Genomic DNA, 20,053 nt, shown 5'->3' with positions numbered 1-20,053 from the left:
ACAGCGGCATCTAGTGTTCAATCAGAACCCTACAAAGCCCCTCGTTGGAGATGGGAGGATATGCGTGTTATTGTAAGAGGCAAATCAGTTACATTTACCCACTCATGAAAATCATTGAGAAGCACTCACCCGAGTGTTTATGGTGCTGCTTCCACAGATGTTCACAGGAGAAGGACGCAGGTTGTCCTAATTCCAGAGAGACCGAACATCACACAGCCTTGGCATGCATCTCACCCGCATCTCAGCCTCATCTCAGCTTCCCCTCAGACTCAAACTCAAAGACAGGACTATGTGCCTGAGAGTCCCCGAAGGGGAGAAGCCCTCTAAGATAGTTTAACAGCCTTCTCTGGAGTAAACGGAATAGATTGCGTTAATTGTTGGAAATAATCCTGCTTTTGCCTTAACTTTTTTCTGGACACCCTGAACTCTTCAGTGAATAGTGAATTCTGGGGAAACTATTTAATCGGCTACAATCTATAAATAAGGGGTGATTATGGATCTGTGTATGCCAGTGATTTTCACCATTTTTCCCCAGCAATGAAATGATTTAAGGGAAAAACATGAGATATTTGGAATGACAATGTTACAAAGAATAGATACATATACATAATCTATAGCTGATCTCTTTAAAGGGGGGTTGGTGTAGAAAAACCAGACCTACAGGCACTCAGCCTTCCAGAACTCCCACCCTTCTCTTGCCTCTCCTCACCCCACTCTCCTTGGCCTCCCACCCTTTTGGCCCAGCCCCGTGCCACTCCCGGCTTCTGAGGTTTATCTGCAGAGACCTAGGTCCTCCTAGATTAACACAAGCCTTTTAAACTTGGATCTGTTTTCTTTAGGAGAAAAGTGAGAGAAAGGCACCCAACAGACCTGGGCAAAGGATACAAGGTACATTAATGCAGGTTAAGATGTAACCTAGCAGACACAGAAAGCTACAAAAAGCAGGAGGCTTAGCAGCATTTTGGCAGTTGGAAAGACAAGCTTCCCTTGTTTTCTATACCCACCAAGGTGCCCTGCCTTCATCCTCACCACTTTGCTGATAGCATTATGTCTTTGGCTGAGGATGCCATCAGATCCTTTGGGAAATTCTCCTTGCCATTCTGAGAGATTTTATACCCTCCTGAGCCCTCCCGGGGGCTGCCCACCTGTCTGCCCATAGATGCAAGTTACTGGTGACAGTGCCAGCAAAAATCTGAAGGTTTACTGAAAGGAGAGTCAGTGGGCAGTATCTTCCTAACACCATATGCCTTGGAGCTTCCTCTATAATTATTCATTCATTCACTTCATTCGCGGAGAAAGCATAATTGGGCATATTCCAAACTACCCCAACCAAAAGGCCAGCATTTGTTACGGTTGGAAACTACGTGTTTACCTAGATTATAAAAATAATAAGCCCGGGCACAGTGGCTCACACCTGTAATCCCAGCACTTTGGGAGGCCGAGGCAGGTGGATCACCTGAGGTCAGGAGTTCGTGACCAGCCTGGCCAACACGGTGAAACCCATCTCTACTAAAAATACAAAAAATTAGCTGGGCGTGGTGGTGGGTGCCTGTAATCCCAGCTACTCAGGAGGTGGAGGCAGGAGAAACACTCTAACCCAGGAGGCGGAGGAGGTTGCAGTGAGCCAAGATCGCGCCATTGCACTCCAGCTTGGGCAACAAGAGTGAAACTCCATCTCAAAATAATAATAATAATAATAACAGCATCTTCTAAACAACAAAAAACCTGGAAGTCAGCCCTTATGGCTGAAATGTCATTTGTATGGCTTATCAGAGAATAAAATGAAGATTCCTCTCTATCTCTTTCACTCAGTAAACTATGTGTCAGATGTATGTCATTCTTACTCAAAGCTTATTAATGATAGGTAACACTGAGCAATTGCCAAAAGACAGGCTTTCTTCTCAATACTTCATCTCAGGATTTCTCAATCTCAGCATTACTATTATTTTGGGATGTACAGTTCTTTGTGATGGGGGCCTGTATTAAGCATTGTAGGATGTTTAGCAGCATCCCTGGCCACCCATCACATGAGAATTGCTTCCCCCAACCCCTGCCCCAGTTGCAACAGCTAAGAATGTCTCCAGATATGGCCAAATGTCCCCTGGGGAGCAAAATTGCTCCCTTCCCCTGTTATATAAGAATCATTACCTTGACCAGGTGCAGTGGCTCATGCTTGTAATCCCAGCACTTTGGGAGGCCAAGGCAGGTAGATTGCTTGAGTTCAGGAGTTCGAGACCAACATAGTGAAACCCCATCTCTACTAAAAAATACAAACATTAGCGGGGCATGGTGGCACATACTTGTAGTTCCCCCTACTCAGGGGGGCTGAGTTAGGAGTATTGCTTGAGCCTGGGAGGTTGAGGCTGCAGTGAGCCCTGATGGTGCCACTGCACTCCAGCCTGGGTGGCAGAGCAAGACCCTGTCTCAAAAAAAAAAAAAAAAAAAAAAAGTCACTGCCTTATAAATTAATTATATAATTCATGCAAAAGTCTATACAGATTAGGTGGTTTTATTTCTCCTGTTTTAAGTTGACAAAACCAAAGCACAAAAGGTTGTATAACTTTCCCAACTGTACACAACTAAACTCATCTTAGATGAGCACTCCAGCTCCAGAGCCTGTGCTCTCCACCACTCTGTTCCATTCTCCTCTAAATTCCAAGCCCCAGTTTATTAACCAGAATCAGCAGAACTCTCAGAAGAGCTGGTAATTTCCCTGGCACCATCACTGTCTTGGGTGGATGTGCTGCCTCTTCCAGAGGCCTGGACAGTAAAAAGAAAAACAAGAGTTAAATCAGATCTTTTCAACCTTGCCCTCATGTGTGAAACTACACTTCTCAGGACATCTCAGCTAAGAAGTTACTATAAAGTTTCAAGAGCCATCACAAAACAAAATTTCTCCAGTTTCATCTCAACTCACTGTGGCCACCCTCACCACCTTTAAATTCCTTCCAAAATCTCTGGGCCCCTGATTTACTCAGAAACCACAGCTGGAACCACTTCAAGTGGGATCTTAGTGGGTGCTGTGTGAATTGATCAATTCCCATGCATTAGCTCATTTAAACTTTATAACAAGTATTTTACCCATTTAACTATAGGGGAAACTAAGGATTAAAGTGATTAAATAACTTGCCCAAAGTCACTCACATTGTTAGTCAGTACTCTTCCAAGAAACATAACCAAAAGGAGAAATCTATCTATCATCTATCTATCTATCTATCTATCTATCTATCTATCTATCTATCCATCCATCCATCTATCTATCCATCCATCTATCTAGGGTCCATAAGACATTTTGATACAGGTATGCAATGCATAACAGTCACATCATGGAAAATGGGGTATCCATCTTTCAAGCATTTATCTTTCATGTTACAAACAATCCAATTACACTCTTTTATTTACATTAAAATGTACAATTAAATTATTATTGCCTATAGTCACCCTGTTATGCCATCAAATACTAGATCTTATTCATTCTTTCTAATTTATTTTGTACCCATTAACCATCCCTACCTTCCCCTCAAACCCCTTCTCCACTACCCTTCCCAGCCTCTGATAACCATTCTACCACTCTCTATCTCCATGAGTTCAATTGTTTTGATTTTTAGATCCCACAAATAAGTAAGAACATTCAATGTTTGTCTTTCTGTGCCTGGCTTATTTCACTTAACATAATGACCTCCAGTTCATCCATGTTGTGCAAATTACAGGATCTCATTCTTGTGTATATGCACCACATTCTCGTTATCCATTCATCTGTTGATGGACACTTAGCTTGCTTCCAAATCTTGGCCATTGTGAACAGTGCTGCAACAAACATAGGAGTGCAGATATCTCTTTCTGATACACTGATTTCCTTTCTTTTGAGTATACACTCAACAGTGGGATTGCCAGATCATGTGGCAGCTCTATTTTTAGCTTTTTGAAGAACCTCCAAACTGTTCTCCATAATGGTTGTACTAATTTCCATTCCCACCAACAGTGTATGAGGGTTCCCTTTTCTTCACATCCTTGCCAGCATTTGTCATTGCCTGTCTTTTGGATATAAGCCCCTTAGACATCTTCAGACACGCCTGAATCCTTGAGTGGACACAACATCCAGTCTTTCTCCAAAGGTGCTCCAGAGATCACCTGCATCAAACTCTCCTGGAGCAGGAAGCATGAAAGCTGTCTAGTTTCTCAGGCAGGTGATCAAGGTCAACACCATCATACTAAGTTGCCTTGTTAATGTGTAAACTTTATATGATGTGATGAAAATGACACTTCATCTCTGTGGCCTTCCCCCAATCTAATCACAAGAAAAATATCAGACAAATCCCAATTGAAGTATATTTTAGAAAATATTTGGCCAATACTCCTCAAAAACATGGACAGTCCAAGACACTCTCATGCCCAAGAAGAGGAACCTAAGGAGGCATGACAACTAAATGTAAAGTGGCATTAGGTAAAAACCAAGGAAATAGGAATAGAGTAGAGCCTTTAATGAATAATAATGTATCAGTATTGGTTCACTAGATATGACTAACGTACCATACTCCTGTGAGATGTTAATAACATGGAAAACTGGGTGTGGGGTATATGAAAACTTTCTTTTTTTTTTTTTGGACACAGAGTTTTGCTCTTGTTGCCTAGGCTGGAGTACGATGACATGATCTCCTCTCACTGCAACCTCTGCCTCCCTGGTTCAAGCGATTCTCCTACCTCAGCCTCCCTAGTAGCTGGGATTACAGGCCCCCACCACTACACGCAGCTAATTTTTTGTATTTTTAGTAGAGATGGGGTTTCACCATGTTGGCCAGGCTTGTCTCGAACTCCTGACCTTAGGTGATCCACCCGCCTCAACCTACCAAAGTGCTGGGATTACAGGCATGAGCCACTGTGCCCAGCTCATGAAAACTTTCTGTACAATCTTTGCAAATTTCTATAGATGTAAAACTATTCTAAAATAAAAAGTCTATTAAAAATGCCTGTTTTCAGGCCTCATGCTAGTCCTTCAGAATTAGACTATCCTGAGTGGGATGCAGGCACCTACATATCTAACAAGACCCCCAGGTTTGAAAACTAATTTAGGCTTAGCTGGAACTCCTACTACACTTACAAGGCAAGACCCTTGCAGCCACCTGCTCAAAAGAAAGGTGCAGAAGCTTCAACAGAGACGAAGTTCAGGATACTAAAGAGTAGATACTTAGCTTCTAGAACACAGCAGCCAGTTCCTTTGTCTCGTGTATTATATTGCCATCAAATGCCTCTGAATAGAAATCATCAGTTCAATTTTTGCCCCAAAATTGGATTTGAACCTCTTGCAGTAATAATGCTAATAAAATTACCTCTAATAAGATATCTAAACTGCGTTTTTGCACTCTGCAATTAACAAAGTAAAACACTTAATGGTTAATTTGTCCTGCATCTTGGCTCACCACTGTATCTCTCAAAGAGTAACAAAACCAGCCAGGCACAGTGGCTCACGCCTGTAATCCCAGCACTTTGGGAGGCCGAGGCGGGCAGATCACAAGGTCAGGAGATTGAGACCATCCTGGCTAACATGGTGAAACCCCATCTCTACTAAAAATACAAAAAAATTAGCCAGGCCTGGTGGCGGGTGCCTGTAGTCCCAGCTACTCGGGAGGCTGAGGCAGGAGAATGGTGTGAACCCAGGAGGCGGAGCTTGCAGTGAGCTGAGATTGCGCCACTGCACTGCAGCCTGGGCCACAGAGCGAGACACCCTCCAAAAAAAAAAAAAAAAAAAGTAACAAAACCAATATTTATAAAAGTTTTCCATGGCTGTGGAAATTTTTAATCAGGCTAAGTAACTACTCCTCTGTAACAGATTTCTGACATGAATATAACGAAAATACTGCCATTCCTTACTTGAATTAAGATACATCAGGACCAAATTATATTGCAAAATGTAGCAGTAACATGCAGCAACATGCAAACAGAACATGATGAAGCGGAAAGAAAATTAAACTTGAGATCATTGTCGCAGGTAGTCGACCATATTGCAGTTACTTACTAGCTTTGTGGCTTCCGAGAAGTGACCTGAACCCACATTAGCAAAATGATCAGTTTCGAATAGAAGATCCATTTGAGATCCATTTGAGCTCTGGAGTTTTCACTATGGAATCTCAAAGCCAGGAGTTAGTCTTGCACTCAATATCACAGTGTTAAAACTTGGATTTGTAAACTCAAAATAATTTAGAACATAATTCAGAAACTAATGATAAAAGATAAATGTAAAACTTAAGCATCTTAGTCCTTGAGAATTATGTCCCACAACATGAACTCAGCCAGTATCAAAGGCATTCAAAGACGCCTTTCAATCCATTTTGCCTCTATTACAAATGCTGCCATGTGAGACAGAGACCCAAGGATAAAAGCTGACAAGTAGTAGAGAACAGAAAAGCCCCATAAAACAGATGTTTTAAACATGAAGCAGGTGTTGATGTTTATTTATACCTGGCTGCTGCATAGATTGACATTGTTAAAATTTCAAAGTTGAGTTTCTCCCCCACAGACAAGGGACAATGAAAACAAATAGACAAGTCACAAAAGAAATAAAAATGGTAAACAAGCATATGGAACAATGTTCAACATAACTAATAAACACGCAAATTAAATCAACAAGGAGATACCAATTTTTTTCCTTATCAATTTTTTTACTAGTGTATATTTCAGTGATGACAAAGACATAGTGAAACTATATTCTCATACATTACTGGTAAGTGATAGCATAAATTTGTACAGGTCTTTTGGAAAATATGTGAGGATAAGCATAAAGAATGATTTATATATTCATAACCTTTGATTCTGCAATTTCACTAAGAACACAGGACAAAGCAATATGCGTGAAGATGTTCACTGCAGAGAAAAATTGGAAACAGCCTCTAAAAGTCCAAAAATAGATGAAAGATTGTAAACTTTGTTACATCTACTCAAATATTATACAGCTTTGTAAAAATGATGTTCTCAGAGGCTATTTAGTAACATAAAATGTTTATGACTTGTGAAATGTGGTAAACTACCAGATCATATATATATATATACTAAATTAAAATTTTGAAAACATTGCATAAGCCAAAGATATATATACATATATATATATCTTTGGCTTATGCAATGTTTTCAAAATTTTAATTTAGTGAACATTTTCATACTGAGAAAATTTACACAAAAATATGTTTGTTTGGCTCTGCTCAAAAAATGAGAATAACTGGCAAAACTGAGCCCTTGTACATGACAATTATTTGCAACTGAGTAGTAACTATTCCCTTTAGGACAAAAAACATATAATCCCCTTTGATCCACAGTCCCAATCCAATGGCTCTTGGAAGCATTTGAGTTCATAATCCCTGACCTAAATTTAAAAAATCAGGGTTTAAAATTATACATATAGGCCAGGCACAGTGGCTCTCACCTGTAATCTCAGCACTTTGGGAGGCTGAGGTGGGCGGATCACCTGAGGTCAGGAGTTTGAGACCAGCCTGGCCAACGTGGTGAAACCCCGTCTCTACTGAAAATACAAAAATTAGCCGGGCATGGTGGCAGGTGCCTGTAGTCCCAGCTACTTGAGAGGCTGAGGCAGGAGAATTGCTTGAACCCGGGAGGCAGAGGTTGCAGTGAGCCAAGATTGCGCCACTGCACTCTACCCTTGGCGACAGAGCAAGACTTCATCTCAAAAAAAAAAATTATTATTATGCATATAAATTTTAAATATGCACATAAAAAAGAATGAAATATCCCAAATTGCTACGAATGCTTGGTTGTCTTACAGTTCTGATATTATAGTTGATTTTTCTTTTTTTTTTAATTTTCTGCGCTACTCTTTTATTTGGAAAATGGGTTAGAAATTAGAAATTAGAAACCTGAGCCAATGTGACTTCTCAGTAAATGTCCAGTCTTTTAGTAAATACCAATAATCTCCAGCAACAAAAAAAAGAAAGTGAAGACGATATATTTATTTCCCCATAATCTTGTAACCAGGTGGCGTGTTACAATGAAAGCAAGTGTTGGCCCAAATTCTTCTAAACATACAACTCTTATTGGCCAGAAATTCTACCTTTGCTTCCTGTAATCCCAAATAAGTCCTCCTTTCTGTTCTCAGGCACAAATATTGAAATAAAAATGGGAGAGAAAGTTTCATTCTTAGGCAGACACAACAATATTCCAGTAATAAGATCCGACAATATGTTGTCAGGTGTGTGAAGTAGGCAGATAAAAAACAAATGGAGCGCTAGGCCTTGAGTACTGCTGGGTTTGACAGACTTTTTTTCTTCCTAAAAAAGGTGATGGAAATCAGACAGAAAAAGTATTCCTAGTATCATTTACACAGCTTAATAAACTTTTGGATACAAATTTTGATGAAGATAATTGAAATGATTAAGCAACCATCTCTAGAAAGTAGATTCCTGATTAAGATACTTCAAATGCCAACTATATGTCTCTAGAATATATGATAAAGTTCAGTTACACATATGCATAATTCACACTACATGTTTAAAAATGTTTAAAATAAATTGCTGCATAAAAACTACAGATGTTGGTTTTTTAAAAAGTAATGATCTATAGGCCTAAGCTTCCTCCAGCTATTATGTCATAATTTTATTTTTGTATTTCTAATTCTATTCTCTCCAAATTTATTATCTTTAAATACTTAGAACATAGGTGAGAAACAATATCAAATAAATCCCCTATAGCTAATAAGTGATCAAATGATGAGACCCAAGCCAAAATCTAGTTGCCTGACTTAGCTCTCCACAACCCAGTGTTCTAAACCCATATGTTAAGTGACTTGAAAACTGGATACCCAAATGTCCATCCACAGTGTGTCAAAACAGAAGATGGAAGAATATTCTAGAAGTTAATAACACTTGCTGAAACATTGTAAATAGCAAGTACAAAGTGGCTAGCCATTTTCATCCTGTATGTAGTTGTGATTTAGAAGTTATGAGAGTATACTCCCTTCACTGCAAAATATTTCTTGTGATATTAGTAATAGAAAGTGATCCGAGGAAATGAATAAATACATTAATTCAATGGAAAGGAAGCCAGGATTGTGCCATGATCCCTCTCTGGGCATTGGAAGGTAGTCAGATAAATTGGTTTCTGCTGCTATCACTGCAGTTCTCTTCCAAAAGTTACTGCCATTAGTCAGATAACTCCTAGGGAAACTTACATTTAATGTCCTCACTAAAGAAAAGACACTTGACGATGGTCTTGAAAAACCATCACATTGGAAAATATGTGCTAGTGATTGTATTGGCAACTCAGATACTGTCACAGTTGGGTTCCCCGAGGGAAATTATTTTGAAATGGAGATTGACATGAAAGAAGTCTATTAGCAAATTCCTGTGCAGGAGAGAAGGAAGACAGGCTTGGGGAAAGGGAGAGATTTTACTAAAATGTAGTCACAACAAAAGCCTCAGCCAACCTAATAGGGAACTCTCAAGCAATGTAAGGGTATGTGTGTTGTGTGAGTGCACGTGTGTGTGTGTGTGTCCATCATAAATATTTTCTATCTCAGTTGAATACAGTTTTTGATCTACCATTCTGATGGGTAGAGAAAGAAAACATTTGACAGATCAGTGGCCACAAACCATGTAGCTGACATTGCCTTAGTCTATTCCAGCCAAGGTTTCACATGTGGTACAGACGCTGCAGTTACGGTTACTACTTGGCTGAGTTTTCAATAGTCCACTTTCATCCTCCAGTGTCTAGTTTTTATAGAGGTCAGAGTGGTGAATTAAATGGAATTATGATAAGGCTCAACATTCCCACATGCTTTAGGTCTGGAAGGGTAGCACTAATCTCTGCCTTCACATGGGATGGAATATTAATTTTGGTTTACTATCTTGGCCAGGAGGTGGGGCAGTTTCAGAGGATTCCACATGGCTTTCCCTTTAAGAAAATTCTAACACACGCACCAAGAAAGGAATGGCAGTTCTGTCAACTCCCAAGTATGTTCAGTCTGATTATTTATCCTGAAAGTAAGGAGATGACAGGGAATCTAAGTAGGGGGATGATTATTTATTCTGAAAGGAGTAGTCGACAGGGAGACTACCACTGTGTAGAGCCGTGAATTCAGTGGACCTAGTGTTAACTAATACCTGGAAAAGAACTCCATTTATTACCTGAATCCCATATGCCTCTCACTCCAAAAGGTGGACTCTAGTGATACTCTGGTCCTGAAGTATCAGTGTCAGCTTGGACCTTGTGTCTCAGCGCCCTCAGATTATTCATGTACTCCCCTTCCCCAGCGTACAGTTATCCAAGTAAATAACCATAGGGACATCATTGCCATACACACTTGCAGAGGTTTTACAAAGACCTTCTTGGAGACCCAGACTTTCCTTCAATCAGCAGTTTCTGCATTTGGAAAATATCAAAGGTCTGAAAATTTGGCAAAAGATTATAACCTTTTATTAAGGTGGCTGTGTCCTATCTCCTGATCACCCATCCTTGGGGTCTTTTGAAGGTACCATTTGAGCAATACTCATTTTAGACCTATTTTGCTCCTAAAGATGGCATGTTCCATTAACTGTCTCCAAAGCTCTGTGCAGGAATCCTTCAACCTGGCCACTCATTGTGATAACTGTATCCATTTGGCTTCTGATAGTGACTCACTGCCATTGGGCCTCTGTTCTTCCATGTCCATTGCTGTCAGTGAGCTCACTTCTGTAACAGCATTTGGCCTTCAGAACTGCCACTGAGCTTCTCAGGGATGCTGGTGCCCTCTCACCAGTGCATTCCTTATCCCTTTAGTACATGTGTCTTCTGTGCCTTCCTGGTGTCCCTTTGCCCTTAAGAAAACATAAATAATATTCTGTGCAATACATCCATGAACTGTAAAACCAGGTGTTTGATCTACTAGTTAGAGGGTTTTTCCCCGGTGCATATTAAAATAAATATTAATATAAAAACTTCCATCCATCTACCACCCCAAATCAACCTGCATACACAGATGAGCCTTTAAGAAGTACTAAAGTAAGAAAATTAAAAAAACATAAAAGGAGTACTAAAGTAGTCCACAGGGAGACAAAAAGTGGGAAACTCTCTGGCCTTCCACACATCTGTGGCTGCTGGTCCTGCCAAGCACACTGTGACATCTGCAGTGGCCACCTGAGGCACCCCTGCGCCTCTCTCATGCACTGCCATGTCCACTGGACCTAACACACATCTAATCCTTGACTGGCTTTAGGATGATGGGAGGCCCTTAAACCCATGAGTGTTTCAGCCTCTCTGCCCTTTAATTTAAAGGGATTGTGGAAAGAATATCTATCCCTTCTTATGTCAGAAATATAACACACATCCAGCTGAAAAGTAAATACAGGAGTCTTTTAATTCCTTATAAGGAAAATTTCCTGGATAATTCCATGTATTTTAATAATCACAGAGATAGTCCTATCCTTATTCATTATCAAAAATACCGTGGTAACAATTTATAGATGCACACAATCTCATCTATTTTGAGATAAAAAAGGCAGAAAGGCAAAATACAAATTCTGAGACAGAGTGAAACAATACGTCCTTAGATTTATTTATTTTATTGTTTGTTTCACTGTTCGAATGTTTATCTTGCAAGAGCCTACAGAATTGAGAGAAAATATCTGCAGGCTAATTTTACATAACATGAGACAAAGATTAAGCACTAAATATAAAATATAAAACTTTTAGCTTACTTATTAAACTAGTAAGAATTTTCCTGAAACACAGCAGTTAAATTGGTCTACAATGCATTAATAAATGGAGAACATGGATCTCGCCTATGAAATATTTTAAACATTGTGGACGCTACCAAAAAGCTCATTGGTATATAAAAATTTTCAAGTCACAGTCCTCTAAGCAGACTAAATACAAGTTAGTTTTTAACCTGAATTCAGAAGTGCAAAATCTGTAAAAATAAAAATATTGTCATTGTTCCCAGCAATCTATGGATTAACCTTACAAATCCTTAAAGTCTTTTCAGTAACATGAACCATGATCTCTTGGTAAGTTCCTTGCTTAAGTGGCAAGTAACTTTTGAAGCTGGACTTCTCAATCTGTAGAGAGAAGCAAGCTGCATTCGCAGCATTGCTCCCTTTTGAAAATTATCTTCTGAACAGAAGAAGATCCAGCAAAGATCTTCAATGCAATACTCCCTGCATATGTGCAAGTCTGCATGAGAGGTCCCCCCACAGGTGCAGCTGCCAGCCAACGAATCAGAAACAGATGAAAGACGAAAGAAGAAAACAGAGGTCAAACATTTCAGTTTACAAATGCTATTCCAGACAAAATGCCAAGGGCTTGGCCGGGCGCGGTGACTCACGCCTGTAATCCCAGCACTTTGGGAGGCTGGGGCAGGCGGATGACGAGGTCAGGAGATCGAGACCATCCTGGCTAACATGGTGAAACCCCGTCTCTACTAAAAATACAAAAAATTAGCTGGGTGTGGTGGCACGCGCCAGTAGTCCCAGCTACTCCAGAGGCTGAGGCAGGGGAATCACTTGAACCCGGAAGGCGGAGGTTGCAGTGAGCCAAGATTGCACCACTGTACTCTAGCCTGGGCAACAGAGCGAGACAAAAACCAAAAGGTTTTGAATAGAATGGACAATATACAAAATGAGAGAAAATATCAAAATGTTGGGAATTAAAAATGTACCACACATGACACTTAATTTTACAATTTAGAATTCCTTGGTCCTTTTGGCAGACTCTTGTCTTTTTTTTTTTTTTTTTTTTTTTTTGAGACGGAGTCTCGCTCTGTCGCCCAGGCTGGAGTGCAATGGTGCAATCTCGGCTCACTGTAACCTCCACTGCCCGGGTTCAAGCGATTCTCCTACCTCAGCCTCCTGGGTAGCTGGGATTACAAGCGCATGCCATCACACCTGGCTAATTTTTGTATTTTTAGTAGAGACAGGGTTTCACCATGTTGGTCAGGCTGGTCTCGAACTCCTGACCTCATGATCCACGCACCTTGGCCTCCCAAAGTGCTGGGATTACAGGCATGAGCCACCGCGCCCAGCCATTCCTTGTCATTTCTATCATCTGATACATCTATACTTCTGAATAATCATAACTGATAATCAAAGAGATGCCCTGACACCCTCCAAGGTTCTACAAGGTGACCAAATCAGAAAGGTCACATCATGCCTAGTATTATTTTGGGGTTAGCATACATTTTGTAATAATTATTTTAAAACTGGCAATCCATTTTGGGACTCAATGACAGCTCTCTCCATTAATCATATTGTTTTATTAACTGAAATAGTCCACTCAGTCAGTAGGATTAATAATCAGAGATTATGACACAACCAAAACCAAAGCTGGGGCAATGGGCTCTCACAATGGAACCACCCATTATGAACTATCCATCTGACCAACTCTTTAACTTTCTTCCTAAATGTGAGATCACCAAGGCGTTTCAGTGCAGCCTGCACAATTCATGGGGCAGGGTCCTCAGATTAAAGACTTTACATTTATGTAGAATTCAGTATCATTTTTCACTAAGCAAACTCTATTTGCTCACTCTCTTCTACATGTAATTGTCCAACTTTGGTTGACTGTTGAGTCCTCGTGGAAGAATTCCCATTCGGCCCCTGAGCCTCTCCTTTAGGGACTTGGAAATGGAAGGTAGTGCCGTTCTTTCTGGTCATCTGCCAGGCATGGAACCCCAGGCTTCTTGGGGTAAGTTTGACGAGCAAGCTTAAAGAACTCTTCTGCAGCATCAAGTGCAATGAGACGGTCCTGCAAAAACAAACAACAAACCAAAAAACTGCTGGCAAGATAGGAACCAAGACATGTCAATGGGAAAAAGCAATCTAACAACAAAACCCACCCTGGAGACGACAAGAGCAAGTAAGACATTTATTAATTTTTTCCTAACAAATGTAGAGACAAGCCTTAATCCTTTAGTTACATTATCCAAGAAATATTTCCCCACTCCTTAGCGTCCTTTCAGATTATTTTTTAGTCTTATAGGTTCTATAAACAATACTTCTCACATCTCTTTGACCTACAAATGGTTCAGAAAATAGACGACACTGTAGAATTCACTGAAAAATACAAACTCTTGAGCTGGAACCCAAGCCTCAGTAGGTCTACGTGTGATACAGAAATCTGAACTTTTAAAGCTCTTTAGGTGATTCTGATGCTGTGGGCCGCTGGGAACCAGAGTGTATAATGCCAGCATCTGCCACCTCATATGTGATAGTGATGGTGGTGTTGGAATACGGAGGATAGTGAATAGTTTTAAAAAGGCAAACAATTAAAGCAAAATTAGGGCAAATGAAAAAAAGCATCCACTTACCACAACAAAGAGATATCTCTCTGAGAGCTCCCAACTTGTTGGGAAAATACTGGTTTCTTCAGCCAGTTTTAACAACATCTCTCGAGCTTTCCTTGTGTTTTTAGAATCACTGATGGTGCTGAGTTTAGTCACTGACAACAAAGAGTCAGCTTCCTTTTGAAAACCTAAGGTAGAAAAATGGACCACTCAAGTAAAGTAGTCCCAAGTTAACAAGTGTCCCGCAATACGGTCCCCGCAGGAGATTACGAACAGACGCATGTGGATTCTGTACAAGCATAAAGCATCAGAAAACTGAAGCCAAAGGCACTATTCCATGTACTGCCTCCCAGATCCATGCAATTGGCAGGATATTTAATTACAATTCTTTTGGTATTTTTTTCTCTTTGTTAACTTTTCCCTCAGAGCCTCAGATACTCAGCCACTGGCAGCTTGTCACCTTGTTTCTGGTTTGAAGCCCTCTTTCCTGTCCTCTCTACTCTTTACCTTCTCCCCTGTCCCCAGAATTCCTACCTGCCTCCCAGACTGCAAAGTGGTTCCCTCCAGGCTGTCCTTCTCCAAACCTAGATTTCCTTCCTCAGGGTAATATGATTAGCTGGTAAAAATCACTTACCCAAAAGTATAAAGGACTCAAAGACTTAAATCTACTTGGAGTAACTTACATTGTTTAAAAAAAAAAAAAAAAGGCTATTAGCTCACAATACTGGATATGCAAAGAGGGCAGAGGTCCCATCCCATCCCACTGCATGCCAACCAAAGCCATAGAGGCTGGTCACATGGCACCCCACACTTGAAAAGTGATGATGCCAAGATGTCATGTTCTGTTTCAAAGCAAAAGGATCAAGGATTTCAGAACTGATAAATTCACCTTTTAAACATTGAAGCAGGATATTTTATAATGTGGGGGCCACATTTATTGTATCACAATCCTGGGAGAACTGAGAAAAATCATTATCATTAACCGTTAGTGATGAGGGCAGGTATCTACCTTAATGCCACAACTATTTTTCCCAACCTCGAAGTTTTCTTCCATATTTCTTCTGAAATTCTACACTGAGTTTTGCTGTCTGTCTTGCAAACAATATTTCTCCCAACCTGCTTCATCTTACAAAGCTATGACTAATTGGCCAACACCCCCATCTAATTAAATTAATGTACAATGCCAAAAAAGTAAATGGTAGTGCCTACATGACTGCACTGGCCTGTGTACCCTATACTAGGGACAGATGGAGTAACACATGGCAGAGGGTGTCCTGAAGACATGGACTGGTGACAACAGAAACATCAGGCATTTATGCTTGAGGATATAAGAGCAAGATTGGGAAAATAATTAGTACACAGAAGCCTTAATTAGTCAATTTTTGACATTCCTTTTATAAAAACCATGGTGGAGAAATTGAAGAATAATGATCACAACTAGTTATTTTTACCATTTCACAATCTCTTTCAGATTTACCTAAATCTTCTAAGATGCGCTTCCATCTGTTTCTTACTTCCCTTCGAACCTGCCGCAGGGTATGGATATCATAGTTGAGTTTCTGCCACTCCTGTAGGAAAATAAAAGTTTAGTTTTATTTATACCCCTTGGCTTAAACCTCTATCTCATTCCCAAACTTCATGTTGCCTAAACACATGGCTCTTCTCTTTTATTAATCTTCAAAGCATGCCTAAAAGAAGAGAAGGAAATGGATGAGATAAAGTTGATATGAATAGTATCAGCTTCCACTGCTGGAGAATCTGCTCTGCACCAGGTGATATGGCACCTTGCATAAATTATCTTACTAAAACTCTTCATATTACATATTCTCTCAACTTAGTGATCTCACCTGTAAAGTGGAGTTAACAATGATAAATATTCCATTTAAGAATGTTATAAAGATTGATGGCATACAGAAAGCACAATATCTGCACACAGTGAGCACCTAATAAAATCTATGTTATTAAAGCCATTTTATAGATACAGTAACTGAGGCCCAGAGAGCTTCCTTGGCTAATCCAATGTCATCAGCCAATAGGTATCAGAATAGATATTTGAACCCAAGTCCGGCTCCAAAGTTCATAAGAAACTGACACACACAAAAAAATCTATGTCTCCCTTTGTAGTCAGAATAAAGTAGACCTGAAAATCCCAAGTTTCTTGATTCCTGGGCAATGCTTCCTTCACCATATCTCAGCAACATTCTTTTTTATTCATTTTCCTTTGATACGATGAATCTGTCACAAATTCAACTTTATCAACGATTAAAGTTCTTTATCAGTCCTATGTATAGGAGGCCATCATGTTGTTCCAATATAGAACTTGAATCTTTTAGAAGCATTAGGATCTTTATTGAGGTAAGTGTGCCTTTAAAATGTCATAGAAATTTGTGTTTAAGAAGCCTTGTCACTATGGAGCAGTCATTTTTTAGAGTATACCTTTTACTATTTCTTAGCAAAGACATTAACCACACAGCTATCCTAATGCACAGCCCAAAAGAACATCATTCTAAATGTTCAATTTAGGACTCAAGTTATATGATATTTTGACTCCTTTAACTGAAAATGTTTCAATGATGCCATTATTTCTCTACTAAGTTCTGTTCAAGGCTTGCCTTGTTGATTGCTCATCAACTCATGACTGGTTAAGAAAAAACAATTTAGCTGCCATTCGCAAATGTTTATAGATACCACTTGGAAAAAGAAAAGCTAGCAAAACAAATTGTGTTTTGTTACAACTGCATTTTAGATCTTGAATCTGAGGATATGCCATCAGCAGGGCATGGGCTTTCAGCTATTTTCTAGAAGTCAAGAAGCGGCAAGTTTGAACACTTTCGCCTGGTCCTCTTTTATTTTACCAAAGGCATGTTGAACGTGCATGAGCACATGTGCATGGTGATTGGGGTCAGGGACAAAGTCTGTGACCTTGGAAGAGGGCAAAGTTAACTAAGTCGTATAAGAAATATGCAACCCTGGCCGTATCTTCAGCATCATGTTAATGCATACCTATCTAATCCCCCACAGACTATATAAAGTTGTAGGGGAAAAAACTCAAGTACTGCTGTCTTCATTGGATGGGCCTTATTATACTTACTTGGCCACTCAGTATAGCATATTGGAAAATACTGTGGGTGCTAAGCCTGAGTGTCTGGGTTTGAATGCCAGCTGTTATTTACTGACAGCCTGACTTCAGGGAAGTTCTTAACCTCGCTGCTCCTCAATTGCCTCATCTGCAATATGGGGATAATAAAACTACCTACCTACCTCATTGGCTTATTGTGAGGATCAAATGAGTTAATACAAGCCCTTAAAATGGAGGTTGGTCCACATGCTTCTCCAAATCAGTGTAGCACAATTAAGAAACAATCCTAGGTCAAGGATGCTGGCTCACACCTCTAATCCCAGCATTTTGCGACACAGAGGTGAGCAGATCACTTGAGGTCAGGAGTTTGATACCAGCCTGGCCAACATGGCAAAACCCTGTCCCTACTAAAAGTAATAATAATAATAATAATATTACAAAAATTAGCTGGAGGTGGTGGTGCACACCTGTAATCCTAGCTACTCAGGAGGCCGAGGCAGGAGAATCGCTTCAATTTAGGAGGCAGAGGTTGCAGTAGTGCGTCGAGATCGCACCACTGCACTTCAGCCTGGGCAAGAGTGAGACTCTGTCTTAAAAAAAAAAAAAAAAAAGAGGGCCAGGCGTGGTGGCTTATGCCTATAATCCCAGCACTTTGGGAGGCTGAGGCGGGTGGATCACTTGAGGTCAGGAGTTCGAGACCAGCCTAGTCAACATGGTGAAACCCCACCTCTACGAAAAATACAAAAAAATTGCCGGGCGTGGTGGTGTGCGCCTGTGGTCCCAGCTACTCGGGAGGCTGAGGCAGGAGAATTGCTTGAACCTGGGAGGCAGAGGTTGCAGTGAGCCGAGATCACGCCACTGCACTCCAGCCTGGGCAACAGAGCAAGACTCTGTCTCAAAAAAAAAAAAAATCCTCCAGGACTCAGAATTATTTCTACTATGAGCACGGAGGACATGATACATTACATTATGCAGTATGCAATTTGTGAGGACCTCCACAAGAAAAATTTCTCTGCTCTAAGTATCAGATGGTTTATCTTTCCTAAAAATTATTTCATCTTTCTGGATGTTGTAAATTTTATAACTGATCTGTTTCCACTTGTGCCTGAAAATTTCAAGTCCTTTCAGGAAAAAAAAAAAAAATATATATATATATATAACGTATATATATATATACACACACACACACACACACACACACACAGTATTTCAAGAGCATTTTTGAATTACTTCAATTTCTGGCTACTTTTTGTGTCTTTATTCATATTTTCCTCTTTCTTTCCTGTCTTATTCTAGTTTATCTTATCTCACTACACTTTCATGTAAGTTGCCTCAACTCCTTTTAGATAAAAAGATGGCAATAAAATAAACGAAATATTAGGCAGAGCTACACTGTGCTTATTCTCAGTGAAAATGGCCCTGCTTTCTGGACTTCATGAAAAGTGACCAGATTCTTAGTCACACTTGATTAGAGACCAACTCAATCAATCCACGGATGAGTGGCCTCATATGTTCACACAACTTTAACTTATGAAACAAACCACTAGGTGGCTTCGCCAACTTGCAATTAAAGGTCTCTATCAATTTTTCTTTTAGCTCCTTAGGCTGATGTCTTAGGCCTTGTTGTAAGTGCAGCCAAATCTCTGTTTTTCAGAGACTCATTCATCATTGGATCATCCAGGCTTTGACTTTTAAAACATCCTTCCCTTCCTGCTGTCCATCTGTTAGTCATTTTGCTATTCCTAAATATCTACAATGAGTGTTATACGCATTCATTCAGTTTCAGTGTCTGTTACTCTGATAAAACATTTCATGGAGAAGCAACACATAACTAATAATCAATATGAGATTAAAGATCTGCTAAGGATGGATCCATAGTTGATGCATCTTTGGATCCCACCTTCCTCTACCATGGTTTGGGGACAGCTTGCACATGACAGGTGCTTGTTAAAATTAGTGGAATGAAACTACGGATGTCATACTTCCATACTATTACTATCTTCTTTTGACAGAATAGTCATGAATAATTATACATGAAAGTATCTCGAAATTTTATGCAAAATTTAAAGCTCTAAAACCAGTAGAAGCATTGGTAGGGTTTTAACTAAGAATAGGCACTTGATTAAATAATTCGTAAGAGGAGAATCTAGATTCCTCTTAAACATGTGACTCCAAAGAATTGGATCTTGATATGGTTTGGGTCTGTGTCCCCACCCAAATCTCATATCGAATTGTAATCCCCATGTGTTGAAGGAGGGGCCTGGTAGGAGGTGACTGGATCATGGAGGTGGTTTAGCACCATCCCCCAGTGCTGTCTCGTGATAGAGTTTTCACAAGATCTGGTTGTTTGAAAGCGTGTAGCGCTTCCCCCTTCTTTCTCTCCCTCTCTCTCTCTCTCTTTCTCTCTCTCTCTCTCTCTCCTGCCACCGTGTGAAAAGGTGCTTGCTTCCCCTTCACCCTTTCGCCATGAGTGTAAGTTTCCTGAGGCCTCTCAGCCATGCTTCCTGTACAGCCTGTGGAACTGTGAGTCAATTAAACCTCTTTTCTTCATAAATTACCCAGTCTCAGGTGGTTCTTTATAGCAGTGTGAGAACAAGCTAATACAGATTGAAATGCAGCAAATGAAAAATAGTAATGCAAAAAATTTTATCCACTTACATCTCTCCACAACTAAAGAAACTAACTCCCCTACTCCCTGGCATTAGAGCAAGTCTTCT

General features: G+C 40.1%; 1 protein-coding gene across 3 annotated transcripts in view; it reads right to left on the bottom strand.

Annotated features, from left to right (window-relative positions):
• Positions 1 to 12,799: 12,799 nt before the first annotated feature.
• Positions 12,800 to 20,053, bottom strand: part of MREG (melanoregulin) — a 98,128-nt gene continuing 90,874 nt past the window's right edge. For all 3 annotated transcript variants that reach the window (XM_058438591.1, XM_032754589.2, XM_032754587.2), the window contains 3 exons: positions 15,735 to 15,825; positions 14,282 to 14,445; positions 12,800 to 13,719 (listed from right to left, as the gene is read on the bottom strand). In XM_058438591.1, coding sequence (XP_058294574.1) covers positions 13,585 to 13,719; positions 14,282 to 14,445; positions 15,735 to 15,825 — 390 coding nt within the window. In that variant the 3' untranslated portion in view covers positions 12,800 to 13,584. The remainder of the gene's footprint in view (positions 13,720 to 14,281; positions 14,446 to 15,734; positions 15,826 to 20,053) is intronic.

This window comes from Hylobates moloch, unplaced genomic scaffold (assembly GCF_009828535.3).
Source record: "Hylobates moloch isolate HMO894 unplaced genomic scaffold, HMol_V3 SCAFFOLD_1, whole genome shotgun sequence".
Taxonomy (NCBI): domain Eukaryota; kingdom Metazoa; phylum Chordata; class Mammalia; order Primates; family Hylobatidae; genus Hylobates; species Hylobates moloch.
This window is presented reverse-complemented; position numbering and strand designations above follow the sequence as displayed.